The sequence below is a fragment of the Trichosporon asahii genome (assembly GCF_000293215.1).
Source record: "Trichosporon asahii var. asahii CBS 2479 unplaced genomic scaffold scaffold00050, whole genome shotgun sequence".
In the NCBI taxonomy this organism is placed as follows: domain Eukaryota; kingdom Fungi; phylum Basidiomycota; class Tremellomycetes; order Trichosporonales; family Trichosporonaceae; genus Trichosporon; species Trichosporon asahii.
In genome coordinates this window covers 213,324-232,176 of record NW_014040874.1, presented here as the reverse complement: position 1 = coordinate 232,176, position 18,853 = coordinate 213,324, and the positions used below count along the sequence as shown (strand labels likewise).

General features: G+C 59.4%; 4 protein-coding genes across 4 annotated transcripts; 2 read left to right on the top strand and 2 right to left on the bottom strand.

Moving 5' to 3' along the window:
- Positions 1–225: 225 nt before the first annotated feature.
- Positions 226–1,738, bottom strand: A1Q1_01291 (pyruvate dehydrogenase e1 component alpha subunit, precursor; the record flags this gene model as incomplete). The annotated part of the gene is made up of 4 exons (XM_014324364.1): positions 226–1,224; positions 1,283–1,390; positions 1,442–1,537; positions 1,688–1,738. 4 exons carry the CDS (start codon positions 1,736–1,738, stop codon positions 226–228), a joined length of 1,254 nt encoding a protein of 417 aa, XP_014179839.1.
- Positions 1,739–4,061: 2,323 nt separating this feature from the next.
- A1Q1_01290 (uncharacterized protein) lies at positions 4,062–4,421 on the top strand (the record flags this gene model as incomplete). Its single annotated transcript, XM_014324363.1, has 1 exon — positions 4,062–4,421. The coding sequence occupies one exon, from the start codon at positions 4,062–4,064 to the stop codon at positions 4,419–4,421; it is 360 nt and encodes a 119-aa protein (XP_014179838.1).
- A 252-nt stretch (positions 4,422–4,673) lies between these two features.
- A1Q1_01289 (uncharacterized protein) lies at positions 4,674–5,237 on the bottom strand (the record flags this gene model as incomplete). The annotated part of the gene is made up of 1 exon (XM_014324362.1): positions 4,674–5,237. One exon carries the CDS (start codon positions 5,235–5,237, stop codon positions 4,674–4,676), a length of 564 nt encoding a protein of 187 aa, XP_014179837.1.
- A 7,995-nt stretch (positions 5,238–13,232) lies between these two features.
- A1Q1_01288 (uncharacterized protein) lies at positions 13,233–18,755 on the top strand (the record flags this gene model as incomplete). Its single annotated transcript, XM_014324361.1, has 8 exons — positions 13,233–13,615; positions 13,670–13,920; positions 13,968–14,660; positions 14,726–14,904; positions 14,968–16,390; positions 16,750–16,819; positions 17,028–17,170; positions 17,239–18,755. 8 exons carry the CDS (start codon positions 13,233–13,235, stop codon positions 18,753–18,755), a joined length of 4,659 nt encoding a protein of 1,552 aa, XP_014179836.1.
- Positions 18,756–18,853: the final 98 nt, after the last annotated feature.

Below are 18,853 nucleotides of genomic sequence, written 5' to 3'. Positions count from 1 at the left end.
CAATAAATATCTATGCTCAGTACACAAGGATACTTGGCCATCTTCTCTCCGGGGCGAATAGTTCTTCGTCGCTCAAAGCCGACGGTATCGGCCGGCGATTTCAGGCCACAGGATTCGTCAGCCGTAGTGGAGATCGTCGCGAGACCACATCTGAGCGCCGGGTTGTTTGTCTAATGCGAATATTCATAACAAGGCTGCTCTCTCGACTGCCAGTACAGGATTAAATTAGTTGGGGTAGATCTCGTCCTTGGTGCGGCCGCGCATGTGGGCGGGCTCGGTGCCAGAGACGTAAATGTCGTGGGAGAACTCGTGGTGGCCGGGCATGGGGCTCTTCTTGGCCTCCTCAACAGCCTTGGCGACCTCGGCCTTGGCCTCCTTGTCGATGGCCTTGAGGTCGTCCTCCGAGGCAACGCCCCACTCGGTGATGTACTTGCCGAGGCCGGCAATGGGGTCGTGCGCAGCACGCATCTGCTGGACCTCGTCACGGGTACGGTAGGTGGTTCCGGGGTCGGACATGGAGTGGCCACCGTAACGGTAGGTGACGAGCTCCATGAGAAGGGGACCCTTGCCGGAAGTGGTCCACTCCTTGGCGAACTCGCATCCCTGCTTGACGGCGAGGATGTCCATGGCGTTGACCTGGATACCGGGGATCTGGTCACCACGGGTGTAGTACTGAGTGTTCTGCGACGAACGCTCGGCAGAGGTACCCATTCCGTACTTGTTGTTCTCACAAACGAAGACACACGGGATGTTCCAGAGCTTGGCCATGTTGTACGCCTCGAAGACCTGTCCCTGGTTGGAAGCTCCGTCACCGTAGAGAGCGAAGGTGCAGTTGGGCTTCTTCTGGTACTTCTGGGCGAACGCAAGACCGGCGCCAACGGGAACCTGGGCACCGACGATACCGTTTCCACCGAAGAAGTTGGGGGTGAAGATGTGCATGGAGCCGCCCTTTCCGTGCGACATACCGTCCTCACGACCCATCAGCTCAGCGAGAACACCCTTGATCGTTCCTCCACGGAGAACGGCAAAGGTGTGGCAACGGTACGAGGTGATGACGAGGTCCTCGGGGGTGATGGCAGCCTCCATACCGACGGAGGCAGCCTCCTGACCGATGGCGAGGTGACAGAATCCACGGATGAACTTGCTCTTGTAGAGAGCGTCGGCGGCCTGCTCCATTCGGCGCATAGCGGACTGGGAGGTGTCAGGATTTCCGATTCCCAGCAGCTAAACGTCATAGGGTGATCGCAGTCGGGCGACCGCCGCGACCTCGGTCAGCACTCACCATGCGCTCGTACATCCACATCAGCTCGTCCTTCGTGACCATGGTCTGGTCCGAGGGCGGGTCGCACTTAAAGGCGTGGAACGAGTCCTCGGGAAGCTGGACCTTGAACTGCACGGAAAGTCAGCGGAAAGTCGGGATTTTCGTTTTCAGAATGCATACCGGCTTGTCACCCTCCTTGGGAACCTCGACGACATCCTTGTGGAGCGAACTCTTGTCGGCGGCGGTCTGGAGACCGCGGATCGCGATGGCGTTCAGCTGAAACGATTGTCAGTATGCGTTCTTGTCATGACGTGGTCTGGGAACTCGAGTGCCGCCTTTTGCCTTGATGCCGGCGGCAATGGCGGCGTGCGATATGACTGGTGCGCCATCCAGTGGTCCAGCACGATGTAGTTGCGGGCTACTCACCGGGTACGCTCGGGGAGCACGAAGGCTCGCTGCACGGAAGGCGGAGAGCATGGTGACGATGGGAGAAGGAGATGAGAAAAGTTGAGGAAGACGTGTGGTTCGAGTAGCCTGAAGACCTGTGTCGGCGGTGGACAGTGGGGGCGGTTGTTGGGGATGCCCAAGGCAAGCGGGCCGCGGGCGGTATGCCGATGAGAGCGGAGTCTTTCCTGCGCTCGGTATACTGCTATGACGGTGGTGACTGTATCCCTATGCTCAGCCTGGCTGCACCCCAGGTGGGGGTGGGAGTCACGTGTCGGCACATGAATTTCGAATCCAGGTTGCCGCTCCGGTCCGTTCGCAGTGCCGCTGGGGCTCCTCGGCGCGGCACACGGCGGCAACGGCCATGTCCATGTCCAATCTCCTAATCAGAAATGGAAAATCATTACTAGACGCATTAGAATGCCCATATACTGCAACACTCATCTCCGACCAGGCGACTTTCCGTCACGGGGAGTCGCGCGATCCAACGTCCGGTCGCCGGTCGCCTCCCGGCCTCGTCCCTATCGCACTTTCGATATCGGAGATGATTTTTGCTGTCCAATCTTTTCCAACCGTTTGATCCGATACATCTTCTACTTCATCGGTCTCGTGACCATTCTGCGACTCATAAGTCCGGTTCATGCAAAAGAGCATGCCGACTGCCGATCCGTTCACCCCGTGGATCCAGGTCCGTCGTGACAGTGTTCAGCGCGACCCAAGGCACACCGCCACGCGCCATAATCTTAAGTTCTCTGTTCAGGTCCGCGGTTTATGGACGAGAGCGAGCAATGTGGCAGCGAATGGGCTTGAGGAGATGCTATAGGAACGGACTGCCACTTCGACTGTTTCCAGTGAACTGACGAGCACCGCCGATCGGTGGTCTCCGGTGGGCAGACGATATCGCAACCCGTTTGGGAGGAAGCGCTCCGATAAATCTCGGGAGCCTGCGCTTAAGAACAGTGGAACAGGAAATTTGAGACGCTTGCGCGAGCCTTGGATAGCCTCGATCGATTACAGACGACCTCAAGGGCTGATCTTCGCCACATGAAGCGCAAAATCTGTCGAACACGATCAAAGCGAAGAATTACGGCTCCTTATCGCTAAGCTTACCTCTCACCCCGCGCCCCGGAAAATGTTCAGTTGTTGTCATAACCGTTTACCGCCGAGCGCTTCAGTTGGACACCGCCTGCGCGGCGCGACTACGTCAACAGATCGGATAAGCTGGAGAAGGCGTGGGGGGCGCGAAAGTTGGGGCGCACGGGCCGCGTTTGGGTGTCGCCGACGCGCACAAGGACAGCGAACGCGGAGTCAGGTACCGGCGGGCGTTCAGGTGCCCTTGGCCCCTGCGGGGCGAACGGACGTGATGCGTAAGGCGTCAGGCGAGTCACTGCGGACGTACCCGATCGCTTTATCTCTTCTTACTTCTTTCGACCAGGTGACGGCTGATGGAGGGGCGGCGCAAGAGAGAAGAACGGCAGCGACGAAACTGACAAAGGAAGGAAGCAAGCACGCAGATCTTACCCTCTCTTGGTTCTGGCCTGAGTTGCGCATCTTCCTCGCGCATCCGAATATGATGACTGACGTTCACTCTCTTCTCCTTGTCCATTGTTCAACCACCGCTTTCTGCACTCATACGCCAGTTTCGGACCGGCGCAGCCAGATCACCCTCCGAGACCGCGATCCCGCCCATCAGAGTGCTCCCGTCCGTCCTATCCCAGATGCGGTGGCCGTTCAAGTGCAGTTGCTGCTCATCATCGCCCTTCCTTCCACCAACCCCTTCCCTCACGCCACCGCCAAATCTGACCTACTGTGTCGGCATGTCCTTTGAGCCAGAGTGCAAACCGTTCGACTACCCCGAGGCGCCGTGGAATCGCTGCTGTCCGCCCGGATCTCAGCGAAAGACGGAGCAGCTGCAGGCCGTTCTCCCATTACCATCGACCGCCACTGCGACTTCCACACTCTCGCCTTGTTGCTGCGGAACCCCTGCGCGATCACAGCAGGCGACGTACAGCAGCACCTACCTGTGGTACCCAGCCGGTATCGCGATCGCAGTTCCACCTGAGAAGGCGACGGCGTCACCAACAGATCCCGGAAAGCTGGATAAACCGCAGATAGAGGAGCTGATGGAGCTCTTCACAAGCCCGAACGGTCCCTCACCAACCGCCGACATCATCAAGATGGTTAAGTCGTGGTGTGGGACTGAGTGAGTCATCTACTATCACCGAGCTGATCAACAGAGCGGGTCGGAAAGCTGTCTGCGGAGTGCTGAGGGAGCAGCTGCAGTGCGGAGGAGATGGCGCCCTGCGCGTGGGTCTTTCCGGCCTTCAGCATATTGGAGGTGTGCTAACTCCAGGCGATGCACTTCGTACAAGCCGTCCCCACCGAGTCCCTGGGCTCCCTCGTTGACGCCCTGAACGCATTCATCAAGGACGTATCGAATCCATACGATTACGCGCTCATCGCGGCGCAGTACCGCGACTCGGCACCCTGCGGCGGCGGCAACCCAGACAAGGGCAAGTACCGTTGGGAGCAGTTTCAGACCTTTGTCGGCAACCCGCGGTGCGAATGGCGACCAGCACCCGAGGAGATTGGCAAGCCGCTGCCGTGTGTCGAGGAGCCAAAGGTGCCGGAGGGGTGGCAGTGGGCGATGTTCAACCGGACTGTTTTGGACATTCATGCCTACTGTCAGAACGGGTACGAGTGGCCGTCCAAGTGAGCTCGCGAGCTGGTGCGTGTGAGGTGTAAACTTAAGTAGTTATCAGTAGAAAGCTCGGGGAGATGACCGTGTTAGTGACCAGGCGGCGACACAACTACATATTAGTATTCATGTACTTTACGGAGCGATACAGATGTCAGGAGACAGGGCCATGCCGGATGGCGGGGAGTGATACAGAGGGGCAGAGTGGCGTCGATGTAAGACGATGTGAGAGCTTAGCTGTGAGCGGTGAGGAAGCAGCGACAAGCTCTCTCAGATGCTGACGACCTGGTCCTTGTCGACGTAGGCTACGTGGTCGTCGTTGCGGATCTTCTCGAGAACCTCCTTGGAGAAGCGGCCCGAGTAGCCAAAGTAGTTTATAGCCTGGTAGAACCAAGCGTGCGAGATGCCGCTGATGACTCGCTCGTAATGCTTCTGCCAGTCCTCAAGCGAAGCCTGCCAGGGGTCGAATTGCTGCTGCGTAGTGTCGTCCTGTGAAACAGAGTCCTGCTTTCCGTCCTTGCTCTCGTCGTCCGTCTTCTCGCCACCATCGGTTTGGTTCGAGTCGTCCTTGCCGTCTCCCTGGGAGCCCGACTCGCCCGAGCCGTTGTCATTGTCGACACGGATGCCGCCATTGCCAGCCTCGCCGCGCAGAGGCCAATTGTCGTTCCACTCCTTCAGGTTGTCCATGTGCTGCTGAACGTCTTCCGGAGAGACGGTATCCTTGAACTTGACGATGTAAGAGTCGTCAACGGTGTTGCCATTGTCGTTCAGCGGCGCCTCCTTGGCCGCAACGAGGGCGGCAGTCGCAAACAAAGCGGCAGTGGCGAAGCGCATGCTAGTGTGAGTGCCGAGAGTTAGTGTAGCGTGATGAGTGTGGTGCGTGTGGTGTTGGTGAGAGAGCGGTGAGAACGGGAGTGCAACCGTGCCCGCCGTTGTCAACGCTGATCGTCGTGCAGCAGAACGACGGGGAAGGATAGTGTTTCGAGCTGTCTACGGCCGCCCTCCGCCCAGTACCGAGGAGAAGCGCGGATCGTAATGCGGAAAAGTTTCGGATATTTACGGCGTCATCCAGTCGCTAAACAGCCTGATTAGGCAGACTGCGACAGACCTTCCCCTCATCCAGACCTGCTAGCTGCGCTCGTCGTCGTGGGCCAAGATCTCGTCCGAAAGTGAGGACCACAGAGTGACAACTTGGTAGGAAGACGAACGAGGGGGATGAAGCGTCAGTCAGACTGGACCGTTCTCCTCCCCTAATGCACTTTGTACGGCCCTTGCGCGTTCCCTCAGGGCCCTCCGAAAGCTTGTTCAGAGCAGACTTCCAGGCTTCGCTGCGCAGCGGCCCACCTGTAAACATGGCCGCGCAGTGTGCCGGGTTCACCGGGGTGCGATTCCGGCTCGTAGACTTTGGGAGACTACCCGTCCCCCTCCCACGCAGGCCGGACCCATAAGAACGTTGATGTGCACGCGTGCGCTTGCACAGCTTGCCTATTCATTGTTCCTGCAGTTGCTTTCGGTGCACATCATCCGTCCAGGAAAGGCAGGGGAGATTGCCTGCCCAGGGCCAGGGGTGAGGCGTCACGGCCCGGTCAGTTGGGTCTCGGTACGGCGCAGAGTTGGGGTGGGCCAGAGAGGTTCAATACAGCGAATGAGACCACGAGGGTCGATGTTCGGTTGGGGGAGCCTGTGTTTGTTGGGTGGCCCCCACTCCTCCGTTACTCTGCTCCACGAGCACTTGTAGAGCGCAGTGCGGCTAGGTCGTTGATTGCAGTCTTGATTGCAGTCTGATCGCAGCATGCCTCATTCTGGCTACGCTTGGCGCTCGACTGGAGATGACGCGCACACCGATTAAGTTTTGGTTGAGGTGGGTGCTGGGCCTGTGGCTTGCTCGGCGAAATATTCCAGAGCAGTGGATGCAGTCGGATTGAACTGCGGGCGCTCTCGGGAGAGCCAGGGACTGGGTTTGGGCTCTTTGGGGCTGCCGATGCGGACGGGTGGAAACTCAAGTGCGCTGGGAAAGCGTCGGAAGGGTCAGGGGACGGAAGGGACGACGTCTGAGGAAGGCTGAAGTAGAGTTGGGCTGCCACGTTCAAGCTACCAGCCCGGGAAGGCTGCACGTTCTGCGCGCTCTCGTTACTCTCGTACACCCGGTGGATTTAGCTACCGCGTGCAGCGCGTGCGGATAACGCTGCCCCTGCGGTTCCCTCGCGAGCAGGACTACCACCAACTTTATCTCCATGAGACTCTTAAGGAACATTAAACTGTAACGGAGCTGTTCAGGCAATGAAGGGAGTGTGAAGCCTGGCAGCGCAGCCAAGGTGCTTTACAGTTTATTGGAAGATACGCACCTTATCCCAATTCAACATTACGGAACGTGACACCTCGTTAAGGTTTGCAACATCTACCCTCCCCTGGCGCTATCGAGAGAGGAACAACACAGGTACCATTCACCAAAGCTGAAATGTGCCGTGTGCCAGAAGCACCAGCAGTGTTTTCGGTGCTGTGTCTGGCAAAATCTCCCGGCCCCCGACAAACTAACGAAGGCCTTCTCGACGAACACAAATGTCCCAAGAATGAATACACATTGAATCGGCAGATACGAACACGACCACACAATAGGGTCGGCGCCGAACGTGCCGAGAACCTCGTGTGCCGAGTCATCAGCAGCTTGGCAGTGCTCCTGCCCTCCCTTTCTGCCAAGTCAATCGGCCACCGTTAAGAAACAAACAGCGCACTGTCAAGTCCGTGGTATTCATTACGCGGGGATGACAGACAGCGCCAGCACTTCTCCTCTGTCCCCTTAGCGAGGTCCCGGACTCGCGGATGAAGCCTTCTGACTGCGCTCACGAGTCCCGACAGACCTCGCCGCTCCCTCCCCGAAGCCATGGAGCCTTAGGTTTCATTACGCAAGGTGCCTCCCAAGCGCTCCTCCAGCGGTCGCAGCCCGGTCCCAGCCTTTCGATTTTGAAACCTTGGTCGCTGGTATCACACCCAAGAGGCGGCCTCAGAGTCAGCGCTTCCTTAAAGACCCCGCTGGTATCAGCCCGTACCGAGCCCGTGCCCTCATGTTACCGCTGTCCCGCCTGTGGCCGCGCCGGCCCTAAGACAGACGGGTGAGGCTGGGACCGTCTTTCAGCACGCTGAACGCAGTCCGCTGAATGCAGTGATATTCATGAGGCTCCGCTGGATCCAAATGGCACTCGCCGACGCTACGATCTTTACCTGTCCCCCCAGAATCCGCCAGCTGCTGGCCGGTAGGTCGCTAATCCCTCTGTTTGAACATCACATCAACCAAATGCTCCCCCTGCCTAATAGAACTGCTGCTGGCAGCACGCTGCATTGACAGCCTACATGTAGTTGAGTGGGTCGAGTGGGCCAAGGCGAACCAAGATTCAGCGGAATTGCTCCCCCCCCCCTTCCCTTCAGACAAAGTGATCGACATAATCGTTCAGGACAGACTAGGAGCCACCAGGATTCGTCAACTGCGCCTTCAGCTTTGGGTGGCCCTCAGATAAGTGTCTCACCCCTGCCGGCTTCTGCGGGCAATGCTGGCGACCCCGACGCCCTTGAGGAAGTTGCAAACGAGCGGGCATATCGCCGGTGACTGCCATGTAGCGCCATGTTTGTCGAATCCGCCATGCCCGACCAATGTGCGGTCTTGTTAACCCGGCTCTCTCCAGTATTGGGACGGATGGGTGCGCCATACGCCGGCGCCAATGCGCCAATGCCGACTTTGGGATAGGGCGCGTACGTCAACGAGTGATGATTCGAGACATATTGAACCCTCCCTGCAACGAAGAGGTACAGAGGGTGCGAGACCAGCGCTGTGCCTTCTGTGTGTGCGTCCTGAGGTGCGTGCGGTGGATTATGGGGGAGCGCGCTACGAATGCAAGCGGTGCTGCGTGTTGCCCATGGTGCGTTGCAGCTCCACGCCAAGGACCGAGGAGGGCGACGCAAGGACCCAAGGATTAGCAGATGCTTCTGTTAAACTGACGCTAGTCTGACTTGGTGACCAAAGTGACGGAGTCAGGGTGGTTCAGGGCATTTGTGTCAGGTCCCGAACCCAAGTGGTCGAAAAAAGTGCCCAAACCCTGAAGGTCCCTGAATCATGACCGAGATGATGTCTGCATGGTGCCACTGTGCGTCAGAAGTCAGAGGCGGCACCAACATTCGCCGTTGGCGAGGCAACCGAATCGCATCCAAACTAACGATAGAGTTTATGCGACCGCAAGAGCTTCCCTACGACTGTCGTCCTCTGTCCCATCCCACCATGGCCACGCCAAACAGCAGTGCGATACGCAAACCATACAGACTATAATACCCAGCTCCCTAGTCCAGCCCCTGCCGCTTACCGTCTGAGAGCTGCCCGCTATCGATACGTAACGATGTCTCAAGGTTAGGCAGTGGAACATCGAGTGACTAGTGAGATCAGACCAGGGCTTGCGGAGCGATATGTGCGCTCTAAACTCGCCGACGATAGGCAGAGGAAGCTCCATGGTTTCTTCCGAGCTGGCCAGCCCGAGGGCGGGAACGTCCCCGCACCGAATGGTGCCGTGCACCGAGACTCCCTACGCCCAGGACGCCTACAATCCTCCGTCGTCAGACTCCAACAATGCCAGTCATGGGGCTCGGCATTGAATACGTCAGAGGGCCCAAGAGCTGTCTCTTCATCGGACGCCCAAGAAGAGGGCACAGCAGCGTTTCTTGTGCCACTTATCGTAAAAATTAATCCGCGGACCCAAGCCCTGCGCTTCGTCCTGTCGAGTTCTCGCCCTGTTAAAGCGCCCCAGGATGCCGAGCTGCATGAGAACAACAGGTAGGTGTGGCTCTTGGAGCCGCACAGGATCCCTGCATCTCCCTGCGCAGATCTCCTCTTCGGTCCAAGACCCAGGTCGTCTAGGTCAAATCAGGTCGGTGTATGCGTAAGTGCGCCATACCTTGCGTCGTATCGGCGCTCCATTCTTATGGAGCAGCAGCGTGGTAGCGTGGGCGGTTGAAGCATAGGAGCCAGGGAGGGAAGGGAAGGATGTAAGGGGCTCGGCAGCCTGGGACCGGCGACACATGTGGCCGTGAGCCGCCCTGGCCCTTGCCGCTGCCCTGTGTCGGCCTGCGACACAGGGCCTTGGCCGTGAACGCGCGAGCCGCACGCCCTCCTCGCCTTCCCCGTCCTCCGCCCAGGGCACAAAGCGCGCATAACCAGGGCGTCGCTGGGTTCAGGGTCTAAAATTGCTTGTTGCGCCCTTGTCCAAACCCAAACACGTAACCAGCCCGTTCCCGATTTCCTCGCCATCCACACGAGTACACGAGACCAATGCTCAGCATCTGCCAACGGCCAATGCACAGCGCGGATCCACTGGATCATTACGTTCTGGTTCGGTGAAGCACAGCAACGGCCAAGGGGTAAGCATACTCGACCCGACGTACCGACGTACCGACCCCTTGTTACCTCGTTGCTGTACCCCGGTCCGCTTCCTTGTCCCCGTCCAAGACCGTCGGACGGGCACTCGACAAGGGGTACTGAGATCACTGATCGCTGTTACCGTTGTTCCATCACCAAAACTACCGACCGGGACGCTGGGTCTCCAGGTCGAGAGGAACTGAAGTGCGGTCGGGCTTGAACACTTCGGGTCGCTGGGTTTCACCCCGCCCCGGGACCAACTGGAAACCAGTGCCGCTAGTTGATGAGCCAACGCAACGCCAGTGCTTCTTACTCCGTGACTCCAGCTCCCACATGTAACTTACCAGCCGTCTTGCCAGTTCCCGCGCAGCGCGGTGATGGGTCGCCACCAACGTATGCGCAGCCAAACTTCGTCTAAAGCGTCGGAACGAGCCTCCGGGCTTTGACCAAATTCACGTGCGCGTGCACCACAAACAAGGCAGCTACTAGAGGTGGTGGTGGGAAGGCTGTGCCAGACCCGCGAGCCGCGAAATCGGAGTGGAATCGAGGAGTGGGTTGCAGCGGCGCATGTCACAGGTTTGGTACCTCTGGTCCCATACCACCTCCTGGGCCTGAACACACATGATGCATAATTCGGCGGCCCGGCGTCGTCCTTCGGAGTTCTTCCTCTGGTAGTGGCCTCGTCTCTCCTCGGCTCAGAGGAGGGCCCAGACAAGTCGAACACAGAGGTACGATCGAGTCAAGATCGATGGACATGTGAGGCGGCGACAGCACCGTGAGAGGACGAGTGGGTGCCGCTCAAGTCGACGTGACGTACGTTTGGCTTGACGACGCTCAGCTCTCAGCCCTGGCAAGACATGAAAAGCTCACGCTCTGCCTACAGTATCCTTGTTTGCCGTGCTTGGGCGTTGCAGACCGCTCCCGCCCCAAGAAATCGTTCACCCACTACTGCACAGGATATCGGCCAGTCATTGAGATCCTGGGCTGCCCGGCGACAGATCGTGATTGTTCCGACAGATTTTGGTAATGAAATTCCGGCGTTCATGAATGCACACTCGCGAGTACCTGCAATCCTTCGACTGGTACCACCGGCTGTCACGGCTGACGAGAGAGTTCTGGCGTGGTGGGTTCCGTTGTCGACCCGTTTGCACATCCCTGCTTACCCTTTCGGAAGCACGGGTGTAGCAAGTCCGCAAGCACTCTGCGTCGACGGCACGCAAGGAATGCAGGCAGGGAGGGCATGAGCGCAAGGCTTACTCGAGAGTAGAGAGCGTCGCACGTCTGTTTTCGCAGAGCAGTCTTTCGCTCTCACTGACGAGATGCTGGCGTGCGGTACATACCAGGGGACGACTGGTTCGACTATTATTTCCGGAAACTACTAAACGTTCCTTTGTTCCTTGGACGGTTCCTCGCTCGCCTTTGCGTGTTCCTGGGATCCTGCGTGCTGCAGAAGATGCTCAGGGTCTGGGCATAAAACAGGCATTAGACCTCCGGACCTGACGCAAAGAGGCCCCGGGGCCTGGCGCGCCATGCGCCACGGTCCCAGCAACGGAACCCAGCGGCCAGCGGCACCCAACAGTCCTCGAGGCACGCAGTCTCGAGTCGCATGGCCAGGGTCCTGGTGTGCTCAGGGCGTGGGCAGGAGGATTTAGGAAACGGTCGAAGGGTGGAACCTGAACCTGACGAAATCGAATCCTGAAAGCTTAGCGTCCTGAGCTAACAAAGTTGCAACGGCAGCGCCATGCGCGATACAGGGCACGCAGGGACGTCCGAACTACCGCAGAAAAGCACAGTGCATGGTGACCAAGGGTAGCAAGGGAAGGATCGGTACTGGCCCAAGGTTTGAGGGGCACAAGGGCACCAAGCAGGACGCAGAATGTCTCTGCTCAGGGCGGCCAAGGGTGTGGGCATAGGACGCAGGGCAGGGCGCACAGGGGTGATACACTCCCGTCCCAACCACTGCTTGCGGACGCTCCTCCCCAACCCAACATAGCAGCATAGCTTCAGATTCGACCCCGAATCCTCGAATCCACCCAGTGTCCCAACCACCCGCGACCCAGTCGCCAGTAGTCACTACCCACTTACTCGAGACCGACATCTCGCTCTCTCCTCCTCTTCTCTCAGTACCTTCACTCCGCCCACCGTCGCTTGACACTTGGAATCCACACTTCGAAGCACAACACTACACCCAACAACCCTCTGCTGCCTCGTACTCGTCACACCTCTCGGCATCCCATCCGACTCCGCTCGCTGCGGGCCGGTCATCTCGTCGTCAACCACCAGCCGTACTCAGACGACAACACACGTCCAGTCAGACCTTCACTGGGTCTCCGTCTAGGCTCCCGTTTCCTCTTGTGAGTAGGGCGCTCATTCGCGTGTGCGTGCGTGCATCGTAGATCGACTCCCACGTCTTCACTATGTTGGTTATGACCCAGGCCCGTTGCCCGCACACAGCCTGTGGTACTCGTGCGCGCATCCACACCAACACCCACGTCCTCGGTCGCCATCCTCCAGATGCGCTTCATCGGCTGCCACGCAGTGTCATGCATCGCATCGGTCTGTCCGATCCGATGCGTCTGCATTCCGTGCTGCGGCCCACACACCTACACACGCATACGAGTCACATAGCGCCGCTCCTGTGTTCAGCGTGCTTCTGCTTCGGAACCCGTCGCTGACCAACACAGACTTATACCCACCCACTCATTACGGGCCGTTACCGCCTCCCCCTGCCGCTAACGCTGCCGGCGCGACCGCCCCCAACAGCGACCCTGTTCTTTCGCTCGTGATTGTCCATTGTCTGTGTGCGCCCGTGCGTGCGCCTTGGACACTTTATTCCTTCTACTCCTAAACTTTAAACTTGATCTCATTATCGGTTCGAGTAATCTTTGGGACAAAACCAGTCACCTTTCGTCGACCTCACTCCCACCCTTTCGCGTCGCCGCCCTCGTCCTCGACCCTCGCGGCCTCACGCGTATCCCCGCCTCGATCCGGTGTTCTCGTTTCGTTGGTACCAACGATCTCTCATCCATCCATCCGATCTCCCAGCTCTTCGAGAGTAGGCTAGGCCCGAGTCCATACACGAACACAGACGGCCCCCTGCCCACTCTGCACAACGCAGACGCTTGAACTTCTTCTGGCGCAGCAACATTGCTCAAGGTGAGTCAAAACATTCCATGGTTCGACACCGTCCGGAACGTAGCCACGAGTCTTTGCCGAGGTGTCCGAGTTCCGCCCTTCTGGGACTTTGGGACGCCTTGGGTCTCGCCCTGTGTGACCCATTACCCACAGGTAACCGCACGATCGTGTGTGTTCGTGTCTCTCGTGCTGTGTGCCGTACACCTTGTGTGCCCAGTCTGCTCGTCGCTCTCAAGTGTCCGATCCGAACTCGCTGACTCTCCCCAGCATTTCTAAACTTCTTTCCTTCCCATTTCAACATGCCTTCGGTCGTAGTACGACCTTCACCGTCCCAGGTCAGCCCTAGCAAACCTGCTACGATGGAAGACCACCACTCGGAGCGTTCGGCGACGACCGCAACCGAAGATACGACGCCCCGTCGTACACAGCCAGCACCGCCGGCCGTGCGTCGTCCTAACACTCCGCGTGCCTCGCCTCCCCCTTCAGACAATGGCTCGAAGGCGGGCAAGAAGAAGCCCTCCTCAAGTCAGGCCCCCTCGCCTATTGCGACCCGCGACGAAGAGCGTGCCGGAGGTGACGCCAAGAAGGAGCCCCGAACCGACAACGACAAGTGGGTCGAGAGCGTCGACTACGCGTACGAGTATGTCCCGGTAGCGCAGCGTCGTGAGGGCCGCAAGAACATGTGAGTATCCCTCTGCCTATGTCCCTGGCCTCGACAGCATTGACACCGATCCAGCGAGTACAATCTCATTATCCGCCAGCAGCCCCTGCAGGCGCGAATGTGTGGCGTTGGAGAGAAGTGTAAGTTCAAGACTGATGACAAGGGCCCTGACGTTGCAGCCGACCGCCGCCCTGTCGATCCCACCCCAATCGTCCAGCTCGAGGTCATCACCAGCGACGGCGAAAAGGTCACGCCCGTCGGCCCGCGGTCTCGCGAGAGCACCGCCCCTCGAGGTGCGAACGGTGACGGAACCATGTACATGCAAAGTGAGACAGCTATCACCGTGCCCAAGAATTCATCTGACATTACGCAGACCCCTACTACTTCCTTTTTGCGTGCCTTGTCGGAGGCGATGACCAGGATTCCGAGCTGCACGTCATTGACGACGGGCGTACTCGATTCCTCACCGGCACCCCTGTCTCCTCACTGTATCACCTGAAGGACATTGACAACAAGGATGCTGCGTTCTTCGTCTTCCCGGACCTCGGCGTCCGCAAGGAAGGGCGCTACAAGCTCAAACTCACGCTCTTCGAGATTGTCGATCAAGAGGTTTACTACTGCACAACAAAGTTGACCTCCACTTTCTCGGTCTACTCGGCTAAGAAGTTCCCCGGCATGTCCAAGGCCACCGACCTGTCTCGCGTGATGGCGGATCAAGGTCTGAGGATTCGTGTTCGCAAGGTCCCTCGTCCTGCGGGCAAGAACAAGCCCAAGAGGAAGAACAGCGGTCAATCCGATTCCGAGGATCCCTACAGCAACGCTAAACGTCCTCGTCCCCATGCCTTATCATACCCGGGTGCAGGATACCCGCCTGATCCCCGGTACCCGCACGATGCTCATTACGCTTCGTACCCCCCACCCAACGGTACTTACGGAGGTTACTCTGGCTATCCTCCCCACATGGCTCCGCCTCCGCCTCCCCCGGCCTTCGAGGGAGCCTACCCTCCCGGTGGACCGCCGCCGTCTGCGTACCCGCAACACGCATCAAGCCCTGCAGCCTTGGCATGTTTGTGTCTGAGGATGAGGAGACGAAGACGGCCGAGCTCTTTGAGAAGTGGATCTGGACCGGAGACGATCGCGACATTGAGCGTGTCTGGGTCGACGGGCAGCTCGTTGTCGACAAGAGCGACGGAGACGTTGTGGATGGCGATGACGATGACGACGACAGCGAGTTGGGTGGTGACTCTGACGCTGATTCCGAGCCCACCGAGGTGGAGATCGGCACTGCAAACGGCACCCCGAACGGCAAAGTGAAGTAGTTCACGCAAACAGTTAAAGCATAGCAAAGAGCATAGCAAAGTTCCCCGCATTAGCAATCAAATGTCCTCTGTAACGGTACTTACGGAGGTTACTCTGGCTATCCTCCCCACATGGCTCCGCCTCCGCCTCCCCCGGCCTTCGAGGGAGCCTACCCTCCCGGTGGACCGCCGCCGTCTGCGTACCCGCAACACGCTCCCCCGTCGGCTCCTGGCCCGCCTCCGCCCAACGGACCTCCGCCGCCGGGATACTCGTCTCAGCCGTACGGGGGCTACCCTCCAAGCGGCTACGGTCGTCCTCGTCACTCCTATCCTGGCTACCCTGGCGAGAGCTACCCCGGCTACGGCGGCGCGCCTCCCCACGCCTATGACCCTCGATGGGAGGAAAGCCGTGACCCCCGCGACCCTCGCGACCCTCGCGTGGACCCTCGCGCCGATCCTCGCGACCCCCGTTCTGTCGATTCCCGAGCGGACCCACGCGCCGTTGATCCTCGAGCTGATCCCCGCGCCGTTGATCCCCGCGCCGACCCTCGTGCAGACCCCCGCGCGGTGGACCCTCGCGCTGACCCGCGTGCTATCGACCCTCGGGACCCGCGAGCTGTTGATCCTCGTGACCCCCGTGCAGTCGACCCTCTCGATCCCCGCGCTGTCGACCCCCGTGACCCTCGTGCCGTCGACCCCCGCGATCCTCGTGCTGTTGACCCGCGTGACCCGCGAGCGGACCCTCGCGCTGTCGACCCCCGGGACCCCCGGGCTGACCCCCGAATGGACCCCCGCGACATGCGCGTCGACCCTCGCGATCCCCGCGCAGCTGATCCTCGCGACATGCGTCCGGTGGACCCCCGCGACCCGCGTATTGACCCCCGGGATCCTCGTGCAGACCCTCGCCTCGACCCCAGGATGGATCCCCGCGATATGCGTGGAGCGGACCCTCGGGATGTCCGAGCTGCTTCTCTCGGTCCTCGCGACCCGCGTGACATTCGCGAGCTGTCGCGGGACCCCCGAGACTTGGGCCCGCGCGAACTCCATCACAGCCCGCACGACATGCGCGATCCTCGCGATCTTCCTCCCCACCCTTCTCGCCCCGACCCTAGGCAAGTTGACCCGAGGCAGATGGATCCCAGAATGGCGGACCCCAGGCAGGTCGACCCGCGCGACATGCGTGATCCTCGCGATGTTCGCGACCCACGAGACATGCGCGACCCAAGGGACATGCGCGACCCGCGGGACATTCGTGACCCTCGCATGGACCCGCGCAACATGGACCCGTACGCTCGCTCGCAGACGTCGCCCTACAACACACCGCCGCGCAGCAGCTCTGGATCCTCTGTGCCCCCTGGTCCGTCGCCGCACGACCTTCGCGGACGCCCAGTCGCTGGACCACCCCCGCCGCGCGACTATCACCACCGCCCCAGCCAGCCGAGCAACATGCGTCTTCAGCCGCTGAGCAGCCGTGTCGACGGCCCGCCCTCGCTCGGAGGTGCGTACCCCCACTCTCGCGACCTGCGGGACGAAATGTCACGCCCAGGCAGCGCCGCGTGGAGTGACCGCAGCCGCTCGCACCGCAGCATGGAGATTGACCCGCAGCCCGAGTCGAAGCCGACGGGTCGCATGGGCGTCGGACACCTGGTCGATTGATTCGATAGCGCGCAGAAGTGCAGCAGTGCAAGTATTTTCCCCCTTTCATTGTTTGGTATTTGAATAATCTAGAACGTCACCGGTGTATCAAAAGAAGAATGCATAAGAGAAGATCCATATTCAAGTTATGCCCCTGTACGGCTTATCGCCTGCATGAGCATAATCACAACTTGACGCAGTAGCACAGTGCGCAGTGCTCAGTACCGGACTTGTCAGCCGGTGTCAATTGGCCGCAGGTTGGATTGATAGCAGCCAAGATAAGGAACGCAGGGTCAGTCAGACATCGTGCCGAAAGGTCCGGGACCGTTCCTGGACTGTCCTGGGTGGTTACCGACCGTGGAACACGTAACTGACACTATCGCCCGTATCTCCGTATCGTTCATTCGTCCTTCCTCACCGTTCACGACATCATCTGTACGACTACCACATCCCCGACTTATATACCCTCATTGCATTCGCCAGCGTTCCGCATATCTCAGCTCCAGGACAGCGTCTGATACCCCTCTCGGATCCCTCCTTGACGACGATCCCCACCTTCCTTTCCCCGTCAACGAGTACCCTTCTACCCGCCGGCTGTCTTCCTCGCACTTCTCTACTCTTCGAATCAGCACCATGCCTTCTAGTGAGTCACACTTGCGGGGAATGATGACACAACACATATCTGGGGATCTGAATCGTGATGATACCCAGTGCTAATAGACTACAACGGACTGACCCTGACCTTCCTCCGTCTTGGCACACAGCTGACAATAGCTTCGATCTCTACCGCCGCTGGCCAGGAAACCTGGTACATCGGTTCCATGGTTCACTCTTTGAAGCGCGACAGTCTGGAGATCATGGATACGGCCATTCTCGCTGTGCGCGATGGTGTCATCCAGTGGAAGCGGGGCGTGCCGTCCGAGTCGGAATTGGCGACTGTGCTTGAGGATCTACTGGGCACCAACAGTTCCTCGATTCCTCCCAACATTGAACTTATCACGGATGGCTTCCTTTGTCCTGGCATGGTTGACACGCACACCCACGCACCGCAATACCCTAACAACGGCCTTGGCGCAGAGCTGCAGCTCTTAGACTGGCTCGACAAGTACACCTTCCCCCTCGAGAAGAAGTACTCCGACGAAGAGCTCGCGAGGCGCGCTTACTCTGCTGTGGTTCAGCGCACTCTCAACGCCGGAACGACGACTTCATGCTACTACGCAACTCTGCACAACGAGGCGAGCTGGACTCTAGCCCGCATTTGCGAGGAGGAAGGTCAGCGCGCGCTTGTCGGCAAGTGCTCGATGGACGTCGGTTCCTACTCTGAAAAGGACGCGTTCGACAAGACGGAAGAGTTCATCAAGAAGTTCCCTGGGAGTGAGATGGTCCAGCCTATCCTGACGCCGCGCTTTGCCTTATCGTGCACGGACGGGTTGATGCAGGAACTCGGCTCACTCGCCGCCAAGGACAACCTGCGCGTGCAGACGCACATCAGCGAGAACCACGCCGAGATTGCCGAGGTCAAGAAGCGTTTCGGCTGCAGCTATGCGGCGGCCTACGACCGCTTTGGACTGCTTGGCCCCCGCACGATCCTCGCCCACGCCGTGCATCTGACGGAGGACGAGCGTGCACTCATCAAGCAACGCGAGTGTGGAATCTCGCACTGCCCCAATTCGAACCTGCACCTGAACAGCGGCCTGTGTCCCGTCGCGTCGCTGCTCGACGAGGGCCTCAAGCTCGCGCTCGGAAGCGACTGCTCCGGCGGCTCGGCGCTCGGCATTCTGCCCCAGATCCGCCTCGCGATCCAGGTCTCCCGCGCCCTCGTCATGACGGGCAAGGCAAAGCGCAGTCTCAGTCTCGCCGAGGCGTGGTGGCTGGCAACGCGTGGCGGAGGCGAGGTGGCCGGCTTTGACGTCGGCAACTTTGAGCCTGGACGTCGCTTTGACGCGCTCCACATCAAGCCCTGCAGCCTTGGCATGTTTGTGTCTGAGGATGAGGAGACGAAGACGGCCGAGCTCTTTGAGAAGTGGATCTGGACCGGAGACGATCGCGACATTGAGCGTGTCTGGGTCGACGGGCAGCTCGTTGTCGACAAGAGCGACGGAGACGTTGTGGATGGCGATGACGATGACGACGACAGCGAGTTGGGTGGTGACTCTGACGCTGATTCCGAGCCCACCGAGGTGGAGATCGGCACTGCAAACGGCACCCCGAACGGCAAAGTGAAGTAGTTCACGCAAACAGTTAAAGCATAGCAAAGAGCATAGCAAAGTTCCCCGCATTAGCAATCAAATGTCCTCTGTAACCCAAGTCCGCATGCAGTTGTAAT